This window comes from Mytilus trossulus, chromosome 4, assembly GCF_036588685.1.
Source record: "Mytilus trossulus isolate FHL-02 chromosome 4, PNRI_Mtr1.1.1.hap1, whole genome shotgun sequence".
NCBI classification, from domain to species: domain Eukaryota; kingdom Metazoa; phylum Mollusca; class Bivalvia; order Mytilida; family Mytilidae; genus Mytilus; species Mytilus trossulus.
The window spans coordinates 21,631,466-21,653,407 of record NC_086376.1 but is presented as its reverse complement, the minus strand read 5'-3'; the positions used below and the strand labels follow the sequence as shown (position 1 = coordinate 21,653,407).

The 21,942-nt window shown below is 31.1% G+C and overlaps 1 protein-coding gene across 20 annotated transcripts in view; it reads left to right on the top strand.

The window, feature by feature from the left end:
• Positions 1-21,942, top strand: part of LOC134714885 (protein unc-13 homolog B-like) — a 129,924-nt gene that overhangs the window by 92,949 nt on the left and 15,033 nt on the right. For 13 of the 20 annotated variants that reach the window (XM_063576551.1, XM_063576555.1, XM_063576548.1 and 10 more), the window contains 15 exons: positions 3,492-3,607; positions 4,113-4,175; positions 5,310-5,407; positions 6,480-6,630; positions 8,663-8,731; positions 8,977-9,066; positions 9,890-9,901; positions 11,963-12,228; positions 14,012-14,097; positions 14,811-14,937; positions 15,902-15,998; positions 16,577-16,720; positions 17,814-17,891; positions 18,464-18,541; positions 18,958-19,208. In XM_063576551.1, coding sequence (XP_063432621.1) covers positions 3,492-3,607; positions 4,113-4,175; positions 5,310-5,407; positions 6,480-6,630; positions 8,663-8,731; positions 8,977-9,066; positions 9,890-9,901; positions 11,963-12,228; positions 14,012-14,097; positions 14,811-14,937; positions 15,902-15,998; positions 16,577-16,720; positions 17,814-17,891; positions 18,464-18,541; positions 18,958-19,208 — 1,726 coding nt within the window. Of the gene's footprint in view, positions 1-3,491; positions 3,608-4,112; positions 4,176-5,309; positions 5,408-6,479; positions 6,631-8,662; positions 8,732-8,976; positions 9,067-9,759; positions 9,772-9,889; positions 9,902-11,962; positions 12,229-14,011; positions 14,098-14,810; positions 14,938-15,901; positions 15,999-16,576; positions 16,721-17,813; positions 17,892-18,463; positions 18,542-18,957; positions 19,209-21,942 lie in introns of all 20 variants that reach the window. The other 7 variants (XM_063576562.1, XM_063576557.1, XM_063576549.1 and 4 more) reach the window with 2 other exon arrangements.

The window sequence follows — 21,942 nt, the reverse complement described above, 5'->3', positions numbered from 1 at the left end:
TTTTGTAATTCTATTGTGTCTTTCATCTCAAAAGATTTATTTAAAAATAAAGATTCAAGGTTTTCAAATTTTGCAATACTATTTTAAGTGATATAAAGAGAAATTTCAATTATAAAAAATCTCAGTCTTCTGTTGATAATGATGAATATATTTGAGTAAAACAGAGTCTGTTCAAACTTTTTGGCAAAGAAATTCAAAAGAAATTCAAAACAAAAAACAAAAATGAGAATGTCAAATATAAATATAAGGGTGTTGCCCTTCTCTGACAGTCTCAGAACAAAAGTGTAGTTTGACTATTGCAGATCTACAGTTTAAATGTCAGAGCAAAGGAGTAAGATATGAACATGTTATGAAAAAAGGATTTATAATAGTGCTTTTGACCAAAACAAAATTTACAAAATGAGATTTTGTTAAAAGTAATTTAAGATACGATACCTTGAAATTTAGTCCTGACTTTATAAAGTGTGCTATTATACCTTAACTATCCTGTTTGAAACTGGTATATTTTATCTAACACAGCATGACTTAAGTATACTTCCCTTTGTACTAACAATTTTTTTTTTTCATTAGTGGTACATTAATACAACTACTGTTGAACTTCTGACAGTATGAAAAGAATTCCTAATAGGAAATGATATTAAAAGTTATCATCTATTGAATGGATGATTTCAGACTAGTACAAGAAAAAAAATGGATTTATTTAAAGAAGCATACAGACTTGCAAGAATTTAGACAGCCCTTGTACCAACATTTGATCATTGCTAAAATTAACAGTTAAATGAAATGTATGGTTGAAATCAATTCAAGAATTTCTGAGACAGAAGTATGCATGTCACATATATAACTGATTAAATGTCACATTATTTTGTCGTAGAATTTGTATCACTTTTAGTTCATAAAGTAAATAAATATTATTTCAATAGATCTTTCTTTTTTTTATAATTTGCATGTAAATGCATTGTGATGACTGTCTGTCACAAAATTTATCATACATCTAATCTATTCAACTTCGTCAACTTTTTGTTTCAGCTTTGATAATAATTGTTAGTTTCTATTCTATTTATAGACTTACAAACATAGGCAGAGTAAAATAAATTGTTTGTTTGTACTCAAATCAAGATAAATTTAAAAAAAAAAATGTCATTTGATTTTTATTTATGTTCTTTATAACATGACAAAAATATTTTGGAGGAAATTTATTATTTCTAAACTAATTTTCATATTTGACAAGTTTTTATCAGGCATAATTTTTATAATGAGGTTTGAGAAACAAGCAATTTATTTACATTTGCCTTATTTATAGCATGATTTTATTTAAAGATAGATTCCTGATTTCTTACTGATTTATACATGTTATATACAATATTAGGGCAATGTTGGAAAAATATATAAAAAAATTGTATGAGGCTGAGAAACTGGGGAAGGGCGAGGTTCTATGAAGACCTTCCCAAGTTTTGTGCTGAATACTAAAAAGTTTATAACTTTTATGACATTGACCTAATATTGTTTCTATACTGCAACTTAAAGTAATACATTGATAGCTATTTAAACTTTAAAACAAATTTCAAACTTATTTTCATCCTTTAATGAACTCCTGACTGTGGAAAAAAGTATTCCCTGAAGAAATTGAAATTGCACAAATTATAGCTGTGTTACTATATTTAGAAAATATACAGAAGTAGTTGCAGTATAAAAACATTTTATTTTATTAGAAAACATTAAAATGGATGTTTCACTTAATGACCAACAAATCATACTACGTGATATGCATTAATTCAACTTATTTTCAGAAATAATTATTAATTTGCAACAAATGCAACAGGACAATCATTTAAGGGGGCTTGCGGGTCTAAATCAATTTTATTCTTTAATATAGGATTTCAATGTATTTCTCTATAAATGAACTTTATCTTATACTTAAAAGAAAAATGAAATTAAAAAATGGGGTCACCATTCATTTACGCTCACAATCTGCCTTCGAAAGAAGCATACATTTTTGTTAATGTCCTTTTTTTCTGTTTAACTGATAGGAGAAATAGTAGTAATATCCAAATAAAAAAAGAACTAAATTACAGAAATCGATTAAATTTTACAATTATTTAGTTTATGTACAGCTTATTTGAAAACAATAATAAAAAATATAGGTCACCCATGAGTTCAGAAAGATATTTCAATTGACATGCCAAAAAATGGCATTATCGCATCAAAGGGAGAAAATTTAGAACGTTTTCAATGATATCTACATTTTAAAAGTCACCTGGGCCAACACAAATCAATTTTTTGGAATATTTTTTGTACCATAAGATAAAGTAACAACTACTAAAGGTAATAAATAAAATTTGTATTAATGAAAAATTAATGTTTATTTTTTTTCAAAAATTTTATACCAGCAAGCCTCCTTAATGTATTTTATTTTATGCTCTATATGAATAATGAACAATAATTATTGAATTATTTACATCACATTTGTATAGTATATTGAATTGTAACAGCTCAATTTGAATAGGAGCTTCATTAGAAACAGTTCTTTTAAGCTGCAGTTTATAAGCTCTCAATTTTTCATGAAATTTTTGTGCACATTTATTTGATCAAGCAAATTAAGCTGAGATAAAGAATTGCAACCAAAGTGCTGTTCTTATGATGTTGCCTTGAGAAGTGTTTTAAAGGATTTTGTTTCATGAATTAATAGATCATATCCCTTTGAAACCAAGTATCGTATGATTTCAAATTATAAAATATAATTCATTGTTGCTATTTTCATAATTTAACTTTGATCTTTTTTTGTACAAATGTTTAATCTCTAGCAGCTCAACGGATACTGTGGATTCTTTTATTTTCGTGGGTATCAATTTTCGTGGATTGAGGAAAACTTGCATTTTCGTTGATATTTGATTTCATGGTTTGCTGATTTCTGTGTACAGAACATATGGGAAATTTGTCATTCTTTGAACATTTAATTTCGTGGTTCATCTTTACCCACGAAATTCACGAAAATTGGTATCCAATGAATAATAATGAATCCACAGTAATATTTTTTTCTCAGTTGGGTCGAGTGAGAATAAGATTCCGCTAAATTTGTTTGTGTTATTTTCACTTTTCTTGATCAGTGTGAAAAAGTATTTCTCCTACCTTATGAGATCTTTGTTCTTGGCAAATGGTTGAAATTTAATTATGATGTCAAATTTTTCTTGGTTTCTTCTATATTTTCCTATTGTGATGTTATGAAAATAGACAACCATGTCTGATGACGTCGAATATATAGAATACAAATTACTGCATATCTTTGAATAGGGAGGATAAAATTCAGAAAATTTTATTTACCAGATATTCTTTTTTACAGAATTAATTTTAAAATATACATAAACATACAAATTTGAAATTCCTGAAAATTATAGTTATGAATAATTTTTGCATTTTGATGTGAAAATATATTGTCAGATGTGTTATGTGCCATGTTATATTTTTTCCTATAATCAAATTTGCCATTACAGAAAAGAGAACTGACAAATCAGCTGTTTCTGGTGCTATACGTTTACACATTAGTGTAGAAATTAAAGGAGAGGAGAAAGTTGCTCCCTACCATGTACAGTATACATGTCTACACGAGGTAAGCTGACAACTGTGTTCACTTTGGTATACACACTATGTATGTACACATAATTGGACATTTGACAAGAAATGAGGACAGAATTTGTTCAATAGTTGTTCATGATGAGAATACTGTATTCAGCCATTTATAGTATAGTATGCAGTTGTGTATAGTACCACCCCCTTTTTATCCCCCCCAAATTGTGTAGTCACCAAATGTTTGTCATCTGACCGTAACCCAGGCTTAATTTTCAGGATGTTCCTCTATAATATACAACCATTTATACATCTATCTCAAACACTTAAAACAATCAAAGTTGAGGAAGACAAACTAATAGGAAGGGTCTTTACTGCAGAAATTTGTAGAAGGTATTCTGTATTATTTACTCAAATTATAAATTTTCAACAACATGTAAAATTTATGTCCTTTTTGAATATTTGATTTAAAGAAATAGTACTATAATCCATATTCAAATGTGAACTGTAAGTTATAATTTAATGGTGTTTTTTTTTTGTTATTCCAGAATCTATTCCATTATCTTTGTGAGCAGTCAGGAGGTGTGGTCAAACTTCCAGATGCCAAGGGGGTCAGTATATATATAATCTGTACATACTCATTAAAGCATTTGTTTACCACTAGCTATAAAAGTCAAAAGAAACATTGTTTACAATTAAAAACACTGATGACCATTTGAAAAAAAATTCTCATATACTGTAAATTCAGAAATTAATGCAAGGTTTTCATTATTGCGAAAAATGCGACTGAGTTGTAAACGCAATAATTTTAACTCCCATTTTGATATATTTTATATGAATTTAACAGGGTTTTTCTCAAAATCGTAAAAATTAAAATCGCATTTAAGTCTAAAATGACAAAGTCGCAATAATAAATGCAAGCAATAATTTCTGAATTTATAGTAAGCAATTTAAAAGATAAATGAGAAAGATACTGTTACAATTATTTAAAAAATAAATCAAATTGAAAAATTTACATCTGCCTACTGGAAACTTGATTCAAATTTTCTATTATGAATTAACAATTATATATATATATAGTGTCTAAAAAAAGCAACAATCAACATTCAATCTATCTAGACCTAGATCAGTTTGTAAATAAACTGATGCAGTTACTAAATTATATTATATAAGTGTCTAAGAATGTAACTTTAACACACTAATTAGTGTTATAAAATTAGTTGTTATATTTTATATATTATTCTAGAAATATTTCACTAAACAAATTAGCTTCATCGGGCGTGTGCATCTATCTAGGTGAAAACGAATGCATGACAAAAAATATCTTTGTAGCTTGAGCTACTGTGTTAAAGTTACATTCTAAGACACTTATATATATATCTCCATGCCTTAGACACTTACTGGTATATACATCTCCATGCCTTATATATCATGTACTGTAGTACACCACTAGATTAAAACTGACGAGGAAAGGTAACAGACGGCCACTGAAAGCTTTATTTTTGTAGAGCCCAGGTGGTCGTGTGGTCTAGCGGCAGCAGTGCAGGCGATTTGGTGTCACAGTATCACAGTAGCATGGGTTCGAATATATATACAACTCGTCTAAACATCAACCCAACAATGTTAGATCTGTAAATTTGCGAAATTTGTTCTTCCCTCGTCTGGATTTGAACCCATGCTACTGTGATATCGTGACACCTAATATATATATTATGCTGTTCTATTTTAATGATATAACATTTTAGGATGAAGCTTGGAAGGTTTACTTTGATGAGCCAGCACAAGAAATTGTAGATGAATTTGCTATGAGATATGGAATAGAATCTATATACCAAGCAATGACGTGAGTTAACTAATCTATGACATTGTACAATAAATTTATATATGATCAAATTGACAAAAATTGACATAATATTTGATTTATTTCTTATTTTAACAAAAGATTTTAACTTTTAACTACAATAACAAAGAACATTAAGTTTATGATTATTTTTCAGTCGTTTGCCCTGCTTGCACTAAAAAAATGTGTCCTGATAATTATCTAGTATTGAGAGTTTATTCTTTAATATATTTCAGCCATTTTTTTTGTCTTTTGATGAAGTACTTTTTTATGTGCCTTCTATTTTTAAAAGTTAATTCTTTGATAAAATGTAGTTTTTTTTCTTAACATTTCCAAAAATACATGTACTCTGTCTGGCTTGTCTGCTGTTTTGACTACATTCATAAACATATTTTGCTCCTTTTTATCCTTTTATGTATTTGTGCCATTTTTCCTGATATTTCCAAAAGTGCATGTACATCGACTTGCTTGATGTTATGACTACATTCTTAAAATATTTTGATCTTTTTATACCCCCCCTTTTCCCCTTTAAACCCGCTTTAAAAAAGGGGGATACTGTTTTACCTCTGTCTGTCCGTCCGTCAGTCCGTCCCACGAAACTTTCGTCACATTTTTCTCAGGAACTACACATCCACCCTTTCTGTAATTTGGTATCAACATTTATATATGTCAGCCATACCGTGTGATGCGTTTTCAGATTCATCACAGACTTCCTGTTTACCGAACACTTGTATGATTTTACACATGATAGCCAAGTTGAAAATTTTCGTCAGATTTTTCTCACGAACTACAATACAAGGATTTCTGAAATTTGGTTTCAGGGTTTATCTAAGTCAGCTATACCGTGTGATGCGTTTTCAGATTGATCACTTGACAACTTCCTGTTTACCGAACACTTGCATATTTTTACACTATTGATATTATCCACTTGTGGCGGGGGTATCATCAGTGAGCAGTAGCTCACAGTTTCACTTGTTCATCCTTTTATTTATTTTAGCCAATTTTCCTGTCTTCCAGGAAGCGCCGGTTTCCTGTAATACTTTCTGTTACATGTTCATCCGTTTATATATTTCAGGCATTTTTCCTGTCTTTCCACAAAGTACATGTGTCCTGGCGTGCCTGCTGTTATGAGTACATTACTTGCCAATATCAACGCCTTCTATGCACACACTACAGCCTCTACTGCTGTGTCAGCAAGTGATAGATTTGCTGCTTCAAACTTTGGGGTAAGGAAATAAAATGGAGAATTGAAATGGGGAATGTGTCAAAGAGACAACAACTCTGACAACCAAAGAGCAGAAAACTGCTGAAGGCCACCAATGGGTCTTCAATACAAAGAGAAAGGAATGCGTGCTTCAGTTGGCCACCAAACAAAAATGTGTATTAGTTTAGTGATAATGGACTTCATATGAAACTTCAAATTATATAAAAGATATTAAAATTTAAAATCATACAAGAGTAACAAAGCCCAAAGATTTCTGATTTAGGTCAGGCTCAAAAATGCGGCTGGGTTAAACATGTTTTTTTGAGATCTCAACACTTCCCCTATACATGTAGTCAATGTAGAAAAAACAAACACACAGCAATAGGAAAGGAACACATACATTATAAAACAACAAATATAACATCAATAGGAAAGGAACACAAACATTATAAAACAACCAAATATAACATCAATAGGAAAGGAACACATACATTATAAAACAACCAAATATAACATCAATAGGAAAGGAACACATACATTATAAAACAACAAATATAACATCAATAGGAAAGGAACACATACATTATAAAACAACAAATATAACATCAATAGGAAAGGAACACATACATTATAAAACAACCAAATATAACATCAATAGGAAAGGAACACATACATTATAAAACAACCAAATATAACATCAATAGGAAAGGAACACATACATTATAAAACAACCAAATATAACATCAATAGGAAAGGAACACATACATTATAAAACAACAAATATAACATCAATAGGAAAGGAACACATACATTATAAAACAACCAAATATAACATCAATAGGAAAGGAACACATACATTATAAAACAACCAAATATAACATCAATAGGAAAGGAACACATACATTATAAAACAACAAATATAACATCAATAGGAAAGGAACACATACATTATAAAACAACCAAATATAACATCAATAGGAAAGGAACACATACATTATAAAACAACCAAATATAACATCAATAGGAAAGGAACACATACATTATAAAACAACAAATATAACATCAATAGGAAAGGAACACATACATTATAAAACAACAAATATAACATCAATAGGAAAGGAACACAAACATTATAAAACAACCAAATATAACATCAATAGGAAAGGAACACATACATTATAAAACAACAAATATAACATCAATAGGAAAGGAACACATACATTATGAAACAACAAATATAACATCAATAGGAAAGGAACACATACATTATAAAACAACCAAATATAACATCAATAGGAAAGGAACACATACATTGTAAAACAACCAAATATAACATCAATAGGAAAGGAACACATACATTATAAAACAACAAATATAACATCAATAGGAAAGGAACACAAACATTATAAAACAACCAAATATAACATCAATAGGAAAGGAACACATACATTATAAAACAATCAAATATAACATCAATAGGAAAGGAACACATACATTATAAGTGCCAATGAGACAACTCTCCTTCCAAATAACAATTTAAAAAAGTAAACCATTATAGGTCAATGTAAGGCCTTCAACACGGAGCCTTGGCTCACACCGAACAACAAGCTATAAAGGGCCCCAAATTACTAATGTAAAACCATTCAAACAGGAAAACCAACGGTCTAATCTATATAAACAAAACGAGAAACAAGTATATATTACATAAACAAACGACAACTACTGTACATCAGATTCTTGACTTAGGACAGGTGCAAACATTTGCAGCAGGATTAGACATTTTAATGGATCCACACCTTCTCCCTTTTTTGGAAACAATAGCATAACATTACAACATAGAAAAACACACGATAAAATATCAATTGGCAGACTTAACTCAATCAAAAAAAATATACATAAATCAAACCTCTTCTCCAGAGAAGTTAATTTTGTATACACAAAAATTAGAAATTGAAAAAAAAAAGTATTTTAAATATATAATGGTATCAAGAAGGTTAAAAACTCAAATACTATTTATTTAATGTTAATTCTTTCTTTATTTTCTTTTTATACAGAAAGAAAAGTTTGTGAAGTTGTTGGACCAGTTGCACAATTCTCTCAGGATAGATTTATCTATGTACAGGGTGAGTTCTTTCAGGAAGATAAGTATAGGTTTAATTGCTGTCAAAGCAGATTCATGTTCATACTACTTTCCTAGAATTGGTTAGTTAATGATTTGATAAATATGACCAAATACAGAACAGGCAGATAACTAGAACTTGTATTTAATGAAATGATTTCATTTATATTATTAAACTTATAAACCATTAGAGTAAAATAGATCATAAGAATTAGATGCAGATTTGAATTTTATACTTAAATTTTTCAGAACAATTTCCCAGCATCTGACCAGGCTAGGCTACAAGATTTAAAATCTACTGTAGATTTGCTCACTAGTATAACTTTCTTTAGAATGAAGGTAAGGATATTACAACTTGGCAAAGGTTAACATCTTTATAAACAAAATGGAGGGATTTTAGAAAAGGTTACCTGATTATTCATAGTTTCAATTTTTGTCTTATGAATATTTTGTAATCAAATTAACGTTATTGTTTGGTTTAATTTGATTTTATATAAATGGCCACATTAATTTGAAATGTCATGTTATTTTGTGCTTTCTAGTGTCAATCATTTGGTGGGAACAGTGGGATTAAAATTTCAATGAATTATAAATTTCCCAAGGGAATGTTTGCTGACTTTGCCAAGACCATAGCATATAAGTCAGGACACAACCAAACCTATATCAACTTCTTGTATCATGAAGGGTTTTTAAGATTGCAAATTAAGATCTAGTTAATTATACTCAGAAAAAACTAATTCCCATAAAAGGGTGTCTAATCTTGTTAAATTTTCTTGGGAGGGGGGGGGGGGGGGTGATTTAAAAAGTGAAAAAGTGATTTAAAGATATTTTACATGTCCAACTCATCTTGCATGCAACATTAAGAATGTAATCAAACATTTTATTTATAAGACTTCCCATGTAGACAACCCTTGTGTGTAAATATTACATGTGACTGAGATGTATTTGTTGTAAGACTATCATATCTCTGGCCACAGCCTCTGTATATATTATATATAAGAATATTGATTACACGACTATATCTATGTACAGGTTAATACTGCTGTAAGTTATAAGTAGGACTTAATAGACACTTTATTTGTAAGACTATCATATCTCTGGCCTCAGCCTCTGTATATATTATATATAAGAATATTGATTATAAGACTATATCTATGTACAGGTTAATACTGCTGTAAGTTATAAGTAGGACTTAATAGACACTTTACTAACATATACATCAACGTTCTGCTTTACATGTATAGGGATCTTCACTTTACTCTATTAAAACATAGTGGGTTCAATTGTCAAGACTTTGAGAACTTTTTGTATGATTGTTTTTGTTTGGTGTTTTAAATTAAACAATGTACAAAGAATGCATACTTAGCATACAGCATCAATTATCTTAGCATATACAGTGTTTGCATATAAAGTATTATATTTTCTAAGCATATACACTCTTTATTATATCTTTCACTGAGAGTTGAGAGGTTTTGTATAGTTTTGGTTATGGTTGTGACAGCTGGCCTTTAAACCATATATTGTTTTATTCACATGTCAAAATATTACCTCCCTTGCAAACACTGAAATCTTGACCTTTATCAGTGTTTGTTCCATTTAAGCAAGGATGATACTAATAATCAAATCACATTCTGGTAAATAGTAGGGGAAAAAAATGAATTGAAAAAATAACAAAATTTCCATATTATTTAATCATTTCCCTCTGAAAATGACAACCAACAAGAACAACAGACTATAAGAGCTTAGAGTAATAATACATGTAGTTATTATCCGTAATTTGTGCATTTTTTCTTTGATGTGTACTAACTGTCGTTACATTTGTATCACATTGTGGATCAGTGGACTGGTCATGATAAAAAAAAATTGGGTTAGTTCACAATTGACACGCACAGCTGTACTGCTTAAGGATCTACTTCCCCTTTCATTCACACCTTTGAATTAAGTTACTAAGCAAATTCAAATGGACCTTATCCCGAGGTTAGCATTGAATGTTCATAGATAAGAGAAAACTACAAATACATGACGTACAAAATACAGATATCAAGAAGACATTGTTTTTTAAATTGTACCAAAAAAAAGAAACAATCTTTAAATGGATAACCCACTTTGTTAAAACATCTATCTTTAATTTTTATTAAACCTGCACAGACACAACTTTTGAATTGTAATTAACTGTTGTAATCAAGAAAAGGCAATATTTCTATATTGAAAGTTCATGTAAATGATTTTTATTAATTTTTTCTATCAATAAGCTTGCACATCAATATTTCTAAGTACACAGTTTAACAAATAATGTCTTTAAGAAGTATAAGTGTTGCTTAGAAATAACTTTTAATTAGTTTTGTCACAAATGTTGACTGCAGCTTTTCTGCTTTGTTTTTTTTTTAATTAAAAAAATTTAAGACTACAAAGCTGGATAGTAATATTGTCAGTTCTTTTTGTATGTCCTTTTAATGTTTAATTACTCACCTTTTCTGTTACTTCTGGAAAAAAGAACGAACTAGTGTTTTATTAGTGTACTTTTTGTCATGGTATTTGATATCCTTGAATCGAGATAAGTATTTTTAACATGTCTTATATCATCTTAGCTTTTAACTAATCAACGTCCAATCAGTTTTCTGCATATTAATGTCTTTCTATAAAGATTATACATTTAAAGTGACCTAGCTTTCTTACGTTCTCTCTTTTCCTTTAATCCATATGATATTTTCCAATATACTCGATACATTCTAATATAAACAATTGGTAATAAATAAAATACAAAATTACAAACCTTACAATTGAAATTGGGTTTTACAACTTTTCAGACCATATACAAATACAAACAAAAGTATCCCATATTCAGATGTCACATACCAACATTTAATTCCAAGCTCATGTATTTTGCATGTTTTTTCAATCATTCACTTTCTTTTTAACATTTGTCTTCTGTTGTTATTTGTATCCAGTAAATTCCAAATAAGTAAAACATAAGTTTAAGATTTTCATAGAGATTTATTGATGTGATTGTGATAAAAAAAGATAAAAGTCAAATTGAAAGATTGGGGGACTGTGACCCTGTTTTAACCTTTACTTTAAATAGCAATATTAGTTTGAATTCCACACTTTATGTAATTTTTATTTGCACTTTATTTTTATTATAATCTATTTTTTTGGCATGTAGTACAATATGATATAAATTTCCTTTTTTTAGGGAGGATTCATATATCTAAAACAGTTTATTTAACTTTTCCAGGTTCAAGAATTACCAAGTCCTCCACGGGCCAGTACTGTAGTAAAAGACTGTGTTATAGCATGTATAAAGTCTACATACCAGTTCTTATTTGACAATTGCTACGAACTGTATCAGCGAGAATTTCAAGAGGGTAATGCCTCAGAAAGTGTTAATATAGACCAAGAAGGTCCCAGTGCTCATAGTTTAGAATTCTGGCGGAAATTAATTGCTTTAATTGTGTCTGTGATAGAGGAAGATAGAAAATGTTATACACCTGTATTAAATCAGTAAGTTGCTGTAATAGTCAAGAAACACTTAAATTACTGTTAATTAAAGCTAGATTTTTTATAAATGTTCAAAGAAAAAAATTGAAACGTGTGAAATCTTCATTGATATTTGTTTTCATTTAATCCAGACCGTTTTATAGATGGCTGATCCTTAATAAACAAAGTCATCTTTATGTTGTTATTTTGCAGGAAAGTCAGAGAACTTCTGATAGACCATCAGATTTTTTGTCATTTATTTTGAACCCTTTTGTATAATTATATCTGTCTCAATTTAACAAAAAAATGTCAAAGTTTGATTTATATGAAAAACATATGATGGTTTGATTGATAGGCAGGTCATCATAGATCCAAAACTTGAAGGCGATCTGATCAAGGCTGGAGGGCCGTAAGTCTGTGTCCAATCAGCTGTGTTGTCCACAATATATTGTACTCATAATGTAAATTTATAGTACAGATTATTTCAGCTGTGAAAGCTACTAATGAGAAGACAAACTTATTAAATTCATGGTTTTAAAATCATATACTTGTCTTATGCTAGACACCAAAACATTGTGGTGGGTTAAAAAGAGTCCTGAACAATGGATATTGATGCTATTTGCATTTTTTAGTACCAAAGAAGAAATCACCTATAGACATATAAATTCTAAAACAGTTCATTACCAAGATATAGTGTTGTTATAGTCCTAAAAGATTTCATGCTAGCATAATTATGAAGTTAAAAAGATTAATGTTAAGAACTAGTATCTAATATCCAGTAATAGAGAAATTCTTGAAAAGTAAAAGATAAAATTAGTTTCAGTTAATTGTTTTCCCTCTGTAAGCTCGCCCCTACAGTTCAATTGTTAATTGACTTTCAAACTTTTACAAAGTTACATGTAAAAATTTCGGATTAGAGCAGTTTTTAATGGTAATTCAATGGTATTTGATATGCAGTTGTTGTGGCATTTGCTATTTCCAGGGCAGTTATTTGGCCCTGGACCTTTAGTCACTTATCATTGAAATGTTCTACAGTGTTGTAGTTTTCAGTTTAAATTATTGCCATTTTGATTTCAACTTTTGCATTATACTTTTAAAGTCACATTCAGGCGAGAAATAGCTCTCTGTTCTCACAGTTTATTAAAGGTATCTAAAACTTCTGGTCTCAGGGAGGATTATGCTTGCAAATGGAAATCAATTACAATCGGGTTCATTTAACAAGAACCTAACCCTTCCTAACATGCCTAAGTTTATTTTTCTTTCCTTCAAATATTTTTTGGTTTTTATCCTTTTTTTATTTAAGTTATTTTCTGTTTCAATATTTTGTGTTTTACTTCTTTTTATTGCATGTTTGTTTTATGTATTTTATTGTTTGTTTATTTATCTTTTTGGTTATATATTTTGTTGCTTACTTTTATTTTCAATCTTTTTATGATTTGCTTACTTTTATTTTCAATCTTTCTATGATTTGCTTACTTTTATTTTCAATCTTTCTATGATTTGCTTACTTTTATTTTCAATCTTTCTATGATTTGCTTACTTTTATTTTCAATCGTTCTATGATTATTTTTAGCTTGCTCTGTTTATTGCCTTATCAGCTTAGTTTATTGTGCTCTTATGTACCATGTAAGTACTCATACATGTATTTAGTTCTAGAAGTAACTTAACATTTTATTTTTAGTTTGTTTTTCTACCTTCTGTCCCCAAGCCTATTTGTATATATATAATAGTATATTTCATCCTTTAAGAATGAATTATTGAAACCAGAAGAGTAAGAATAATTGATTTGTATGATGTGTGTTTGTAGATTTCCCTCAGAATTAAATGTTGGACAAGTCAGTGCCTCTAACATGTGGACTTTATTTGCACAAGATGCTTGCTATGCATTACAAGGTAGGTTATTAGGGATAGAGAATGTTATGGTGTTTGGTAATGGAAAGGGGGTGCGGACTATACATAAATGCGTACTATACACGGCCGATTACGGTACAATGAACAATTTTCACAGCTTTACCAGAACTATTTTCTACAATCTTAATTTTGGTATGGTTTTCACTAATTTGTCACCTAACAAAAGTTAAAGAATTATTCCTGGAGAACAGGCTCAACTGTTGTTGAATACTACCTATTTATGGCTTCTTTTATAGTGACTCTGTTAATGAATTGGTTTTCCTCTCTTATATTATATATAAAAACAATCAGCATTCAAATTTTGAAATTTTAAGTGGGTCTCTCACATCTAACATCAACTGTCTTTATAAGGTGGTATGGTATGTCAATAATTTGAAAAGACACTCAAAAAATATCTTTACTAAGGTTTGATCTATTCTGTAAGTCCGTATCAGAAACTGACCTAGATAGTGCATTGACTGTTTATAAGAAAAACATTATAGGTTAAACCAACTAACATTTTATGATTTATTTGTGAGACTTGGTAGAGAAGAAATAAAATATGCTTGAATCTAATCTCCACAATACAACTACATCAAAGTACAAAAATGTCAAAAATGAACATCCCTGTGAAGTTAGTTTGAAAGTGTTTATCCTGAAAGATGTTTTGAAAACATGTTATTTCACCATAATTTATAATGTATATTTTTTTTCAGTTCATGAAAAAGAGAGAACATGTAAAAGTTCAGAATACATGAATCTCCACTTCCAAGTTAAACAGTTGTATAATAAATATGTTAATGATGTGCCTCAGTTTAAAGGAGATATCCCAGAATATCCTAAGTAAGTATGTTAAACAGTTGTATAATAAATATGTTAATGATGTGCCTCAATTCAAAGGAGATATCCTGGAATATCCAGTCATTAGGTGTTTTATTATACTGAACAACACAGTCATTAAGTGTTTTTATATACCAAATTAACTAATTTTCTAAAAGTGTAAATATATCATCTGAAAGGAAAGAAAAAAATGTCACATAACTTGAACTGCACAAGATGAACTATACATCTGTTTTTATAGTATTCCTTGTATTTATAAATATTTCATTAATTGCAATTTTAGACTTGAAATACTTGTCTTAGATTTTCCGTGCATATGAAAAATAAGCATGTAAAGTACGGGAAAGATGATTATGAAACTATTGACCGGGGTAATAGTCTTTGAAACTATTGACTGGTAAATAGTCTGTAGAATGAAATAGCACAACTATTTCATTTTTTTTTATATAGAAAAAACATACTGAGGTATAATAATATCAACTACTAAGTGGTACCCAACACTTCCACTATTTAAAATAATTTGGCTCGTTTAATTTTCATAAAATTTTGTCAAAGTAAATAAACAAAAATATGAAAATTTAAAAAATTTTGAACCAACTGTTTTGTCAGAAAAATTGCACTGGTTATATGGCAATTTGATAAACACCAATTTTGATCATTGAGAAGATTAATGTACCTTTTACAACACAACGTAATTAAAATGTTAAGTTGTTTTACACTATATGTGGTTTTTTTAGAATTAACAGCAAGAAAATGTATTGACTTAGTACTATTTTTTTTTGCTTACTTAAAATATATATAGCCATATCTATATTCCATAAAAGGTAGGCCTTTAATTTTTTTGTTGAATATTTGTATATAGTATTCACTACCAATTTGAAGCATTTTAATATTGATAAGTTTCCATAGCTAGGAAATAAATGTTTTTCAATCTTAATAAAGGGAAGTAACTGTTGTTTGTTTTTAGGTGGTTTGTTCCATTTGTGCTACAGTGGTTAAATGAAAATGATGATGTCTCCATGGAATATTTACATGGTGCTTATGATAGAGACAAGAAAGATGACGTATGTATACTCTCAAATTAGTGAAGGACAATCTTTATAGATATATATGAAGGGTATAGGGTTGAATTAGAATGATGATGTTTCCATTTAATATAAACATATCAGTGCTTACGATGTGCAAAAAATTTTAGATGTAGATTTCATGTAATAAGGGGATGGTTTATTGATTGCATTGGCGGATCCAAGGGGGGGGTGGGGGGTGGAACCCCCCTTTTTTTGGCCGATCAATGCATTTGAATGGGGACATATAGTTGGAACACCCCCCCCCCCCCCCCCCCCCCCCTTCTTTTGTCCTGGGTTGGGAACACCCCTTTTAAAAATGGCAGGATCCGCCCCTGGATTCTCATGCAATTGGTTTTAATAGCAGTGTTGATTGCAATCACACACAGAACAATGCAGAATTGTAGATGACACATTTATCTAAAAGTCAATTTAACACACTGATTAAGCATTTACATTTCCACTTCCAAGTTATGGCAGAACTCAAAATATTTATGTTTGCTTTACTTAAAGTTTGTATATTTATTGAATTATTGTAACATTACTTATTGTTGAATGTTTGTTTATTTATATTACAGTTCCAGAAGAGTGCTGAGCATGCATTATTTTCCTCATCGGTCGTAGATGTATTTACACAGTTGAATCAATGCTCTGATGTCATCAAAAAATTAGAATGTCCTGATCCAGACATTGTTAAAATTTACATGCAGAGATTTGCTAATGTAAGAAATATTTCTTGATATCTTTTGAAATGGAAAAATTTAAATTCAATTGTCTTTCAAGCAATATTTTTATAAGCTTTATATAGCATATTAATCTATTGTAATAAGAACTCCTCTTAATTTCTTATAAAATTTGTATAAAGTAACATTCATTTATAGTGGAAAATTGTTTTAACGTTATACTAGCTACAATAGAAAAATTGCTTGCTAGTCCCTCCCTGTGATTGATATAAGATAACTCTGGTTAATTTCCCAATCAATACTTCATGAAGGGGAGATAAATCATTTGACATTCATTTATAGTCTTTTTCAAAAATGATGAAAGGTTCTTTATATTGGTATGTAATCATTTTAAACGTTTCAAATTTATGAAATTATATGCGTACATCAATGTTTTTGATACACCAATATCAAAAACTGAAATATATTGAATTGATACATTTTGTGATTATTTAAGATTATATCAGAAACCTATACCTAACTAAAAATAATGTACCTGTTAGAGGGAGACATACTGGCATAACTTTTTTTCCAATCCACACATAATACAAAGGAATGTCACTCTTGCATACAAATGGCACATCAATATAATGAATTAACTGTTCATAAATTATAAATATAACCAAAAGTTGTTAATATATAGGGTAGTGAAGACTAATGAAGGCTAATCCACTGTAAACAATATCTCTTTGAATTTTTTTTAAACTTCCTCAGAAAAATGCTTGACCCGCTTGACTTTCATAGCTCATAATTAATGTTTTTACACAATATTTTAATAAAGTAGTAAAAGATTATTTGCCACTCAGAGTGTAAGACACAATAAAAATTGTATGTTTGCATCATCTTACCCAAATACAGATTTAATTAAGTCTTGAACATTTCGACATTTGTATGTTTATTTTTAAAAATACCGGTTTGTAACAAATCACAAATACATATTAAGATCCGACTCAATACCAATATCTTGATATGGTTAGGTAAATATATATATATGCTACTTTATACTGTTGAATGAATGAGAGATATATTTAGAGAAATTATTCTGAATTCTGATCCACTGAATGGAGTATTACAATGTTGATATATTTTTCAGACTGTAAATAAAGTACTCCTAGCCTATGCAGACATTGTTAGTAGAGATTTTGACAAGTATACACACAGACAGAAAGAAGTAAGTTAGGTCACTCTGACCTACATTTCTCTGCAGTTACCTGTGTAGAATTAAACATAAATGGTATCTATACCTTAAATCTTATTGATGGATTATCCTTCATTGACATTAGTTCATGAAACATCTCAGTGTCATTTCTCCAGAGCATTTTTTAACCTGCAAACTTGTAAGGAGATATTTTGATATATATAACTGTTTATCTAATGACATAGATCTATCAATTATAATATTCTACATTGAATCATTGTAATGGTTCATCGTGCATCTGGGTGTATGTTATGATCTACATTAAAGCCTGTGTTACATTTTTTTCATGATAAGTGATTATGTTGAATGTAGAGGATATTTAAAAAACAAGGTGAACTTGATGATTGGAAAATATTTTTATAGAACCTACATTTAAAACTGAAGGGGGTAATTGTAAGAATTATTGTACATTTTGAGAATTAGGTGTATGTTAAGATAAGAAGATGATAAAACTTCTCATAAGAGACCAAATATCTATTTGCTGTCAATAACAAATAATTTATTTTACGATTAACAATTTATATTGTATGTACAATTTATTTCAGGCCTGTACTTTAATGAACAATATCCAACAGTTGAGGGTACAGTTAGAAAAAGTGTTTGAATCTATGGGAGGAGAAAAGGTAAGAATTCTTTACTTATCATTTACTTGAGCAAACTTTTAAGCTATTACCGATACATTTTATTTTGAAAACTTTTTCATTCTTTGTTCATTGTTATCTTTCTTAATGATGAACCCAGCAATACCTTGAAATGGAAACCACTGAAATGTAAATTGCCATAAAAAATATGCTGAAAAAAAGGTTAAAAGTTCAAATGTCAACTGTCAACTTAGGGTTATGTCCCCTTACCTCCAATTCTGAATATAGGTCTGAAACCTCAGTTACTTACATGTTAAAAAAGAGCTCCATTATATGATATTATTAACTAGCACTAGCAGGCTCCGAATCTAGAATGTTGGAATTGAGCTTATAAGTTGAAATAGTTTTCCAGTTATGGAGAAATTTAAAAAACCATTTTCTTTGTGATATGTTCACAGTTGGATGAATCAGCAGCACAGATTTTAAATGAACTTCAGCAGAAACTAAATACTGTGTTGGATAATTTAGCAACAACTTTTGCCAAAAGTTTGGAATCACAAATTCAGCAGAGCATGCAGGAACTTGGTGCTTTATTGGCCAAAGTAAAGGGGGCAGGGCAGGTCTCCCTGGCTCAACCCAGTCAGCGAAATAACATTCAGCAAGAAAGTTACACGGTGCTACGACCCTTAATGGATGTGTTAGACAGCAGGTAGGTTATAAGAAAGTTACACGGTGCTACGACCCTTAATGGATGTGTTAGATAGCAGGTAGGTATCAAGAAAGTTACACAGTGCTACGACCCTTAATGGATGTGTTAGACAGCAGGTAGGTATCAAGAAAGTTACACGGTGCTACGACCCTTAATGGATGTGTTAGACAGCAGGTAGGTATCAAGAAAGATACACGGTGCTACGAACCTTAATGGATGTGTTAGACAGCAGGTAGGTATCAAGAAAGTTACATGGTGCTACAACCCTTAATGGAGGTGTTAGATAGCAGGTAGGTATCAAGAAAGTTACACAGTGCTATGACCCTTAATGGATATGTTAGACAGCTGGTAGGTATCAAAAAAGTGACACGGTGCTACGACCCTTAATGGATGTGTTAGACAGCAGGTAGGTATCAAGAAAGTTACAAGGTGCAACAACCCTTAATGGATGTGTCAGACAGCAGGTAGGTATCAAGAAAGTTACACGGTGCTACGACCCTTAATGGATGTGTTAGACAGCAGGTAGGTATCAAGAAAGTTACATGGTGCTACGACCCTTAATGGATGTGTTAGATAGCAGGTAGGTATCAAGAAAGTTACATGGTGCTACAACCCTTAATGGATGTGTTAGATAGCTGGTAGGTATCAAGAAAGTTACATGGTGCTACGACCCTTAATGGATGTGTTAAATAGCAGGTAGGTATCAAGAAAGTTACACGGTGCTACGACCCTTAATGGATGTGTTAGACAGCAGGTAAGTATCAAGAAAGTTAAATGGTGCTACGACCCTTAATGGATGTGTTAGATAGCAGGTAGGTATCAAGAAAGTTACACGGTGCTACGACCCTTAATGGATATGTTAGACAGCAGGTAGGTTATAAGAAAGTTACACGGTGCTACGACCCTTAATGGATGTGTTAGATAGCAGGTAGGTATCAAGAAAGTTACATGGTGCTACAACCCTTAATGGATGTGTTAGATAGCAGGTAGGTATCAAGAAAGTTACACGGTGCTACGACCCTTAATGGATGTGTAAGATAGCAGGTAGGTATCAAGAAAGTTACACGGTGCTACGACCCTTAATGGATGTGTTAGATAGCAGGTAGGTATCAAGAAAGTTACACAGTGCTACGACCCTTAATGGATGTGTTAGACAGCAGGTAGGTATCAAGAAAGTTACATGGTGCTACGACCCTTAATGGATGTGTTAGACAGCAGGTAGGTATCAAGAAAGTTACACGGTGTTACAACCCTATATGGATGGGTTAGACAGCAGGTAGGTATCAAGAAAATTACACAGTGCTACGACCCTTAATGGATGTGTTAGACAGCAGGTAGGTATCAAGAAAGTTACACGGTGTTACAACCCTATATGGATGGGTTAGATAGCAGGTAGGTATCAAGAAAGTTACACAGTGCTACGACCCTTAATGGATGTGTTAGACAGCAGGTAGGTATCAAGAAAGTTACACGGTGCTACGACCCTTAATGGATGTGTTAGACAGCAGGTAGGTATCAAGAAAGTTACATGGTGCTACGACCCTTAATGGATGTGTTAGATAGCAGGTAGGTATCAAGAAAGTTACACGGTGCTACGACCCTTAATGGATGTGTTAGATAGCAGGTAGGTATCAAGAAAGTAACACGGTGTTACAACCCTATATGGATGTGTTAGATAGCAGGTAGGTATCAAGAAAGTTACACGGTGCTACGACCCTTAATGGATGTGTTAGACAGCAGGTAGGTATCAAGAAAGTTACACGGTGCTACGACCCTTAATGGATGTGTTAGATAGCAGGTAGGTATCAAGAAAGTTACACAGTGCTACGACCCTTAATGGATGTGTTAGACAGCAGGTAGGTATCAAGAAAGTTACACAGTGCTACGACCCTTAATGGATGTGTTAGACAGCAGGTAGGTATCAAGAAAGTTACACGGTGCTACGACCCTTAATGGATGTGTTAGATAGCAGGTAGGTATCAAGAAAGTTACACGGTGCTACGACCCTTAATGGATGTGTTAGACAGCAGGTAGGTATCAAGAAAGTTACACGGTGCTACGACCCTTAATGGATGTGTTAGATAGCAGGTAGGTATCAAGAAAGTTACACGGTGCTACGACCCTTAATGGATGTGTTAGACAGCAGGTAGGTATCAAGAAAGTTACACAGTGCTACGACCCTTAATGGATGTGTTAGATAGCAGGTAGGTATCAAGAAAATTACACAGTGTTACAACCCTATATGGATGTGTTAGATAGCAGGTAGGTATCAAGAAAGTTACACGGTGTTACAACCCTATATGGATGTGTTAGACAGCAGGTAGGTATCAAGAAAATTACACAGTGTTACAACCCTATATGGATGGGTTAGATAGCAGGTAGGTATCAAGAAAGTTACACTGCTACGACCCTTAATGGATGTGTTAGACAGCAGGTAGGTATCAAGAAAGTTACACGGTGCTACGACCCTTAATGGATGTGTTAGATAGCAGGTAGGTATCAAGAAAGTTACACAGTGCTACGACCCTTAATGGATGTGTTAGACAGCAGGTAGGTATCAAGAAAGTTACACGGTGTTACAACCCTATATGGATGTGTTAGATAGCAGGTAGGTATCAAGAAAGTTACACTGCTACGACCCTTAATGGATGTGTTAGATAGCAGGTAGGTATCAAGAAAGTTACACGGTGCTACGACCCTTAATGGATATGTTAGACAGCAGGTAAGTATCAAG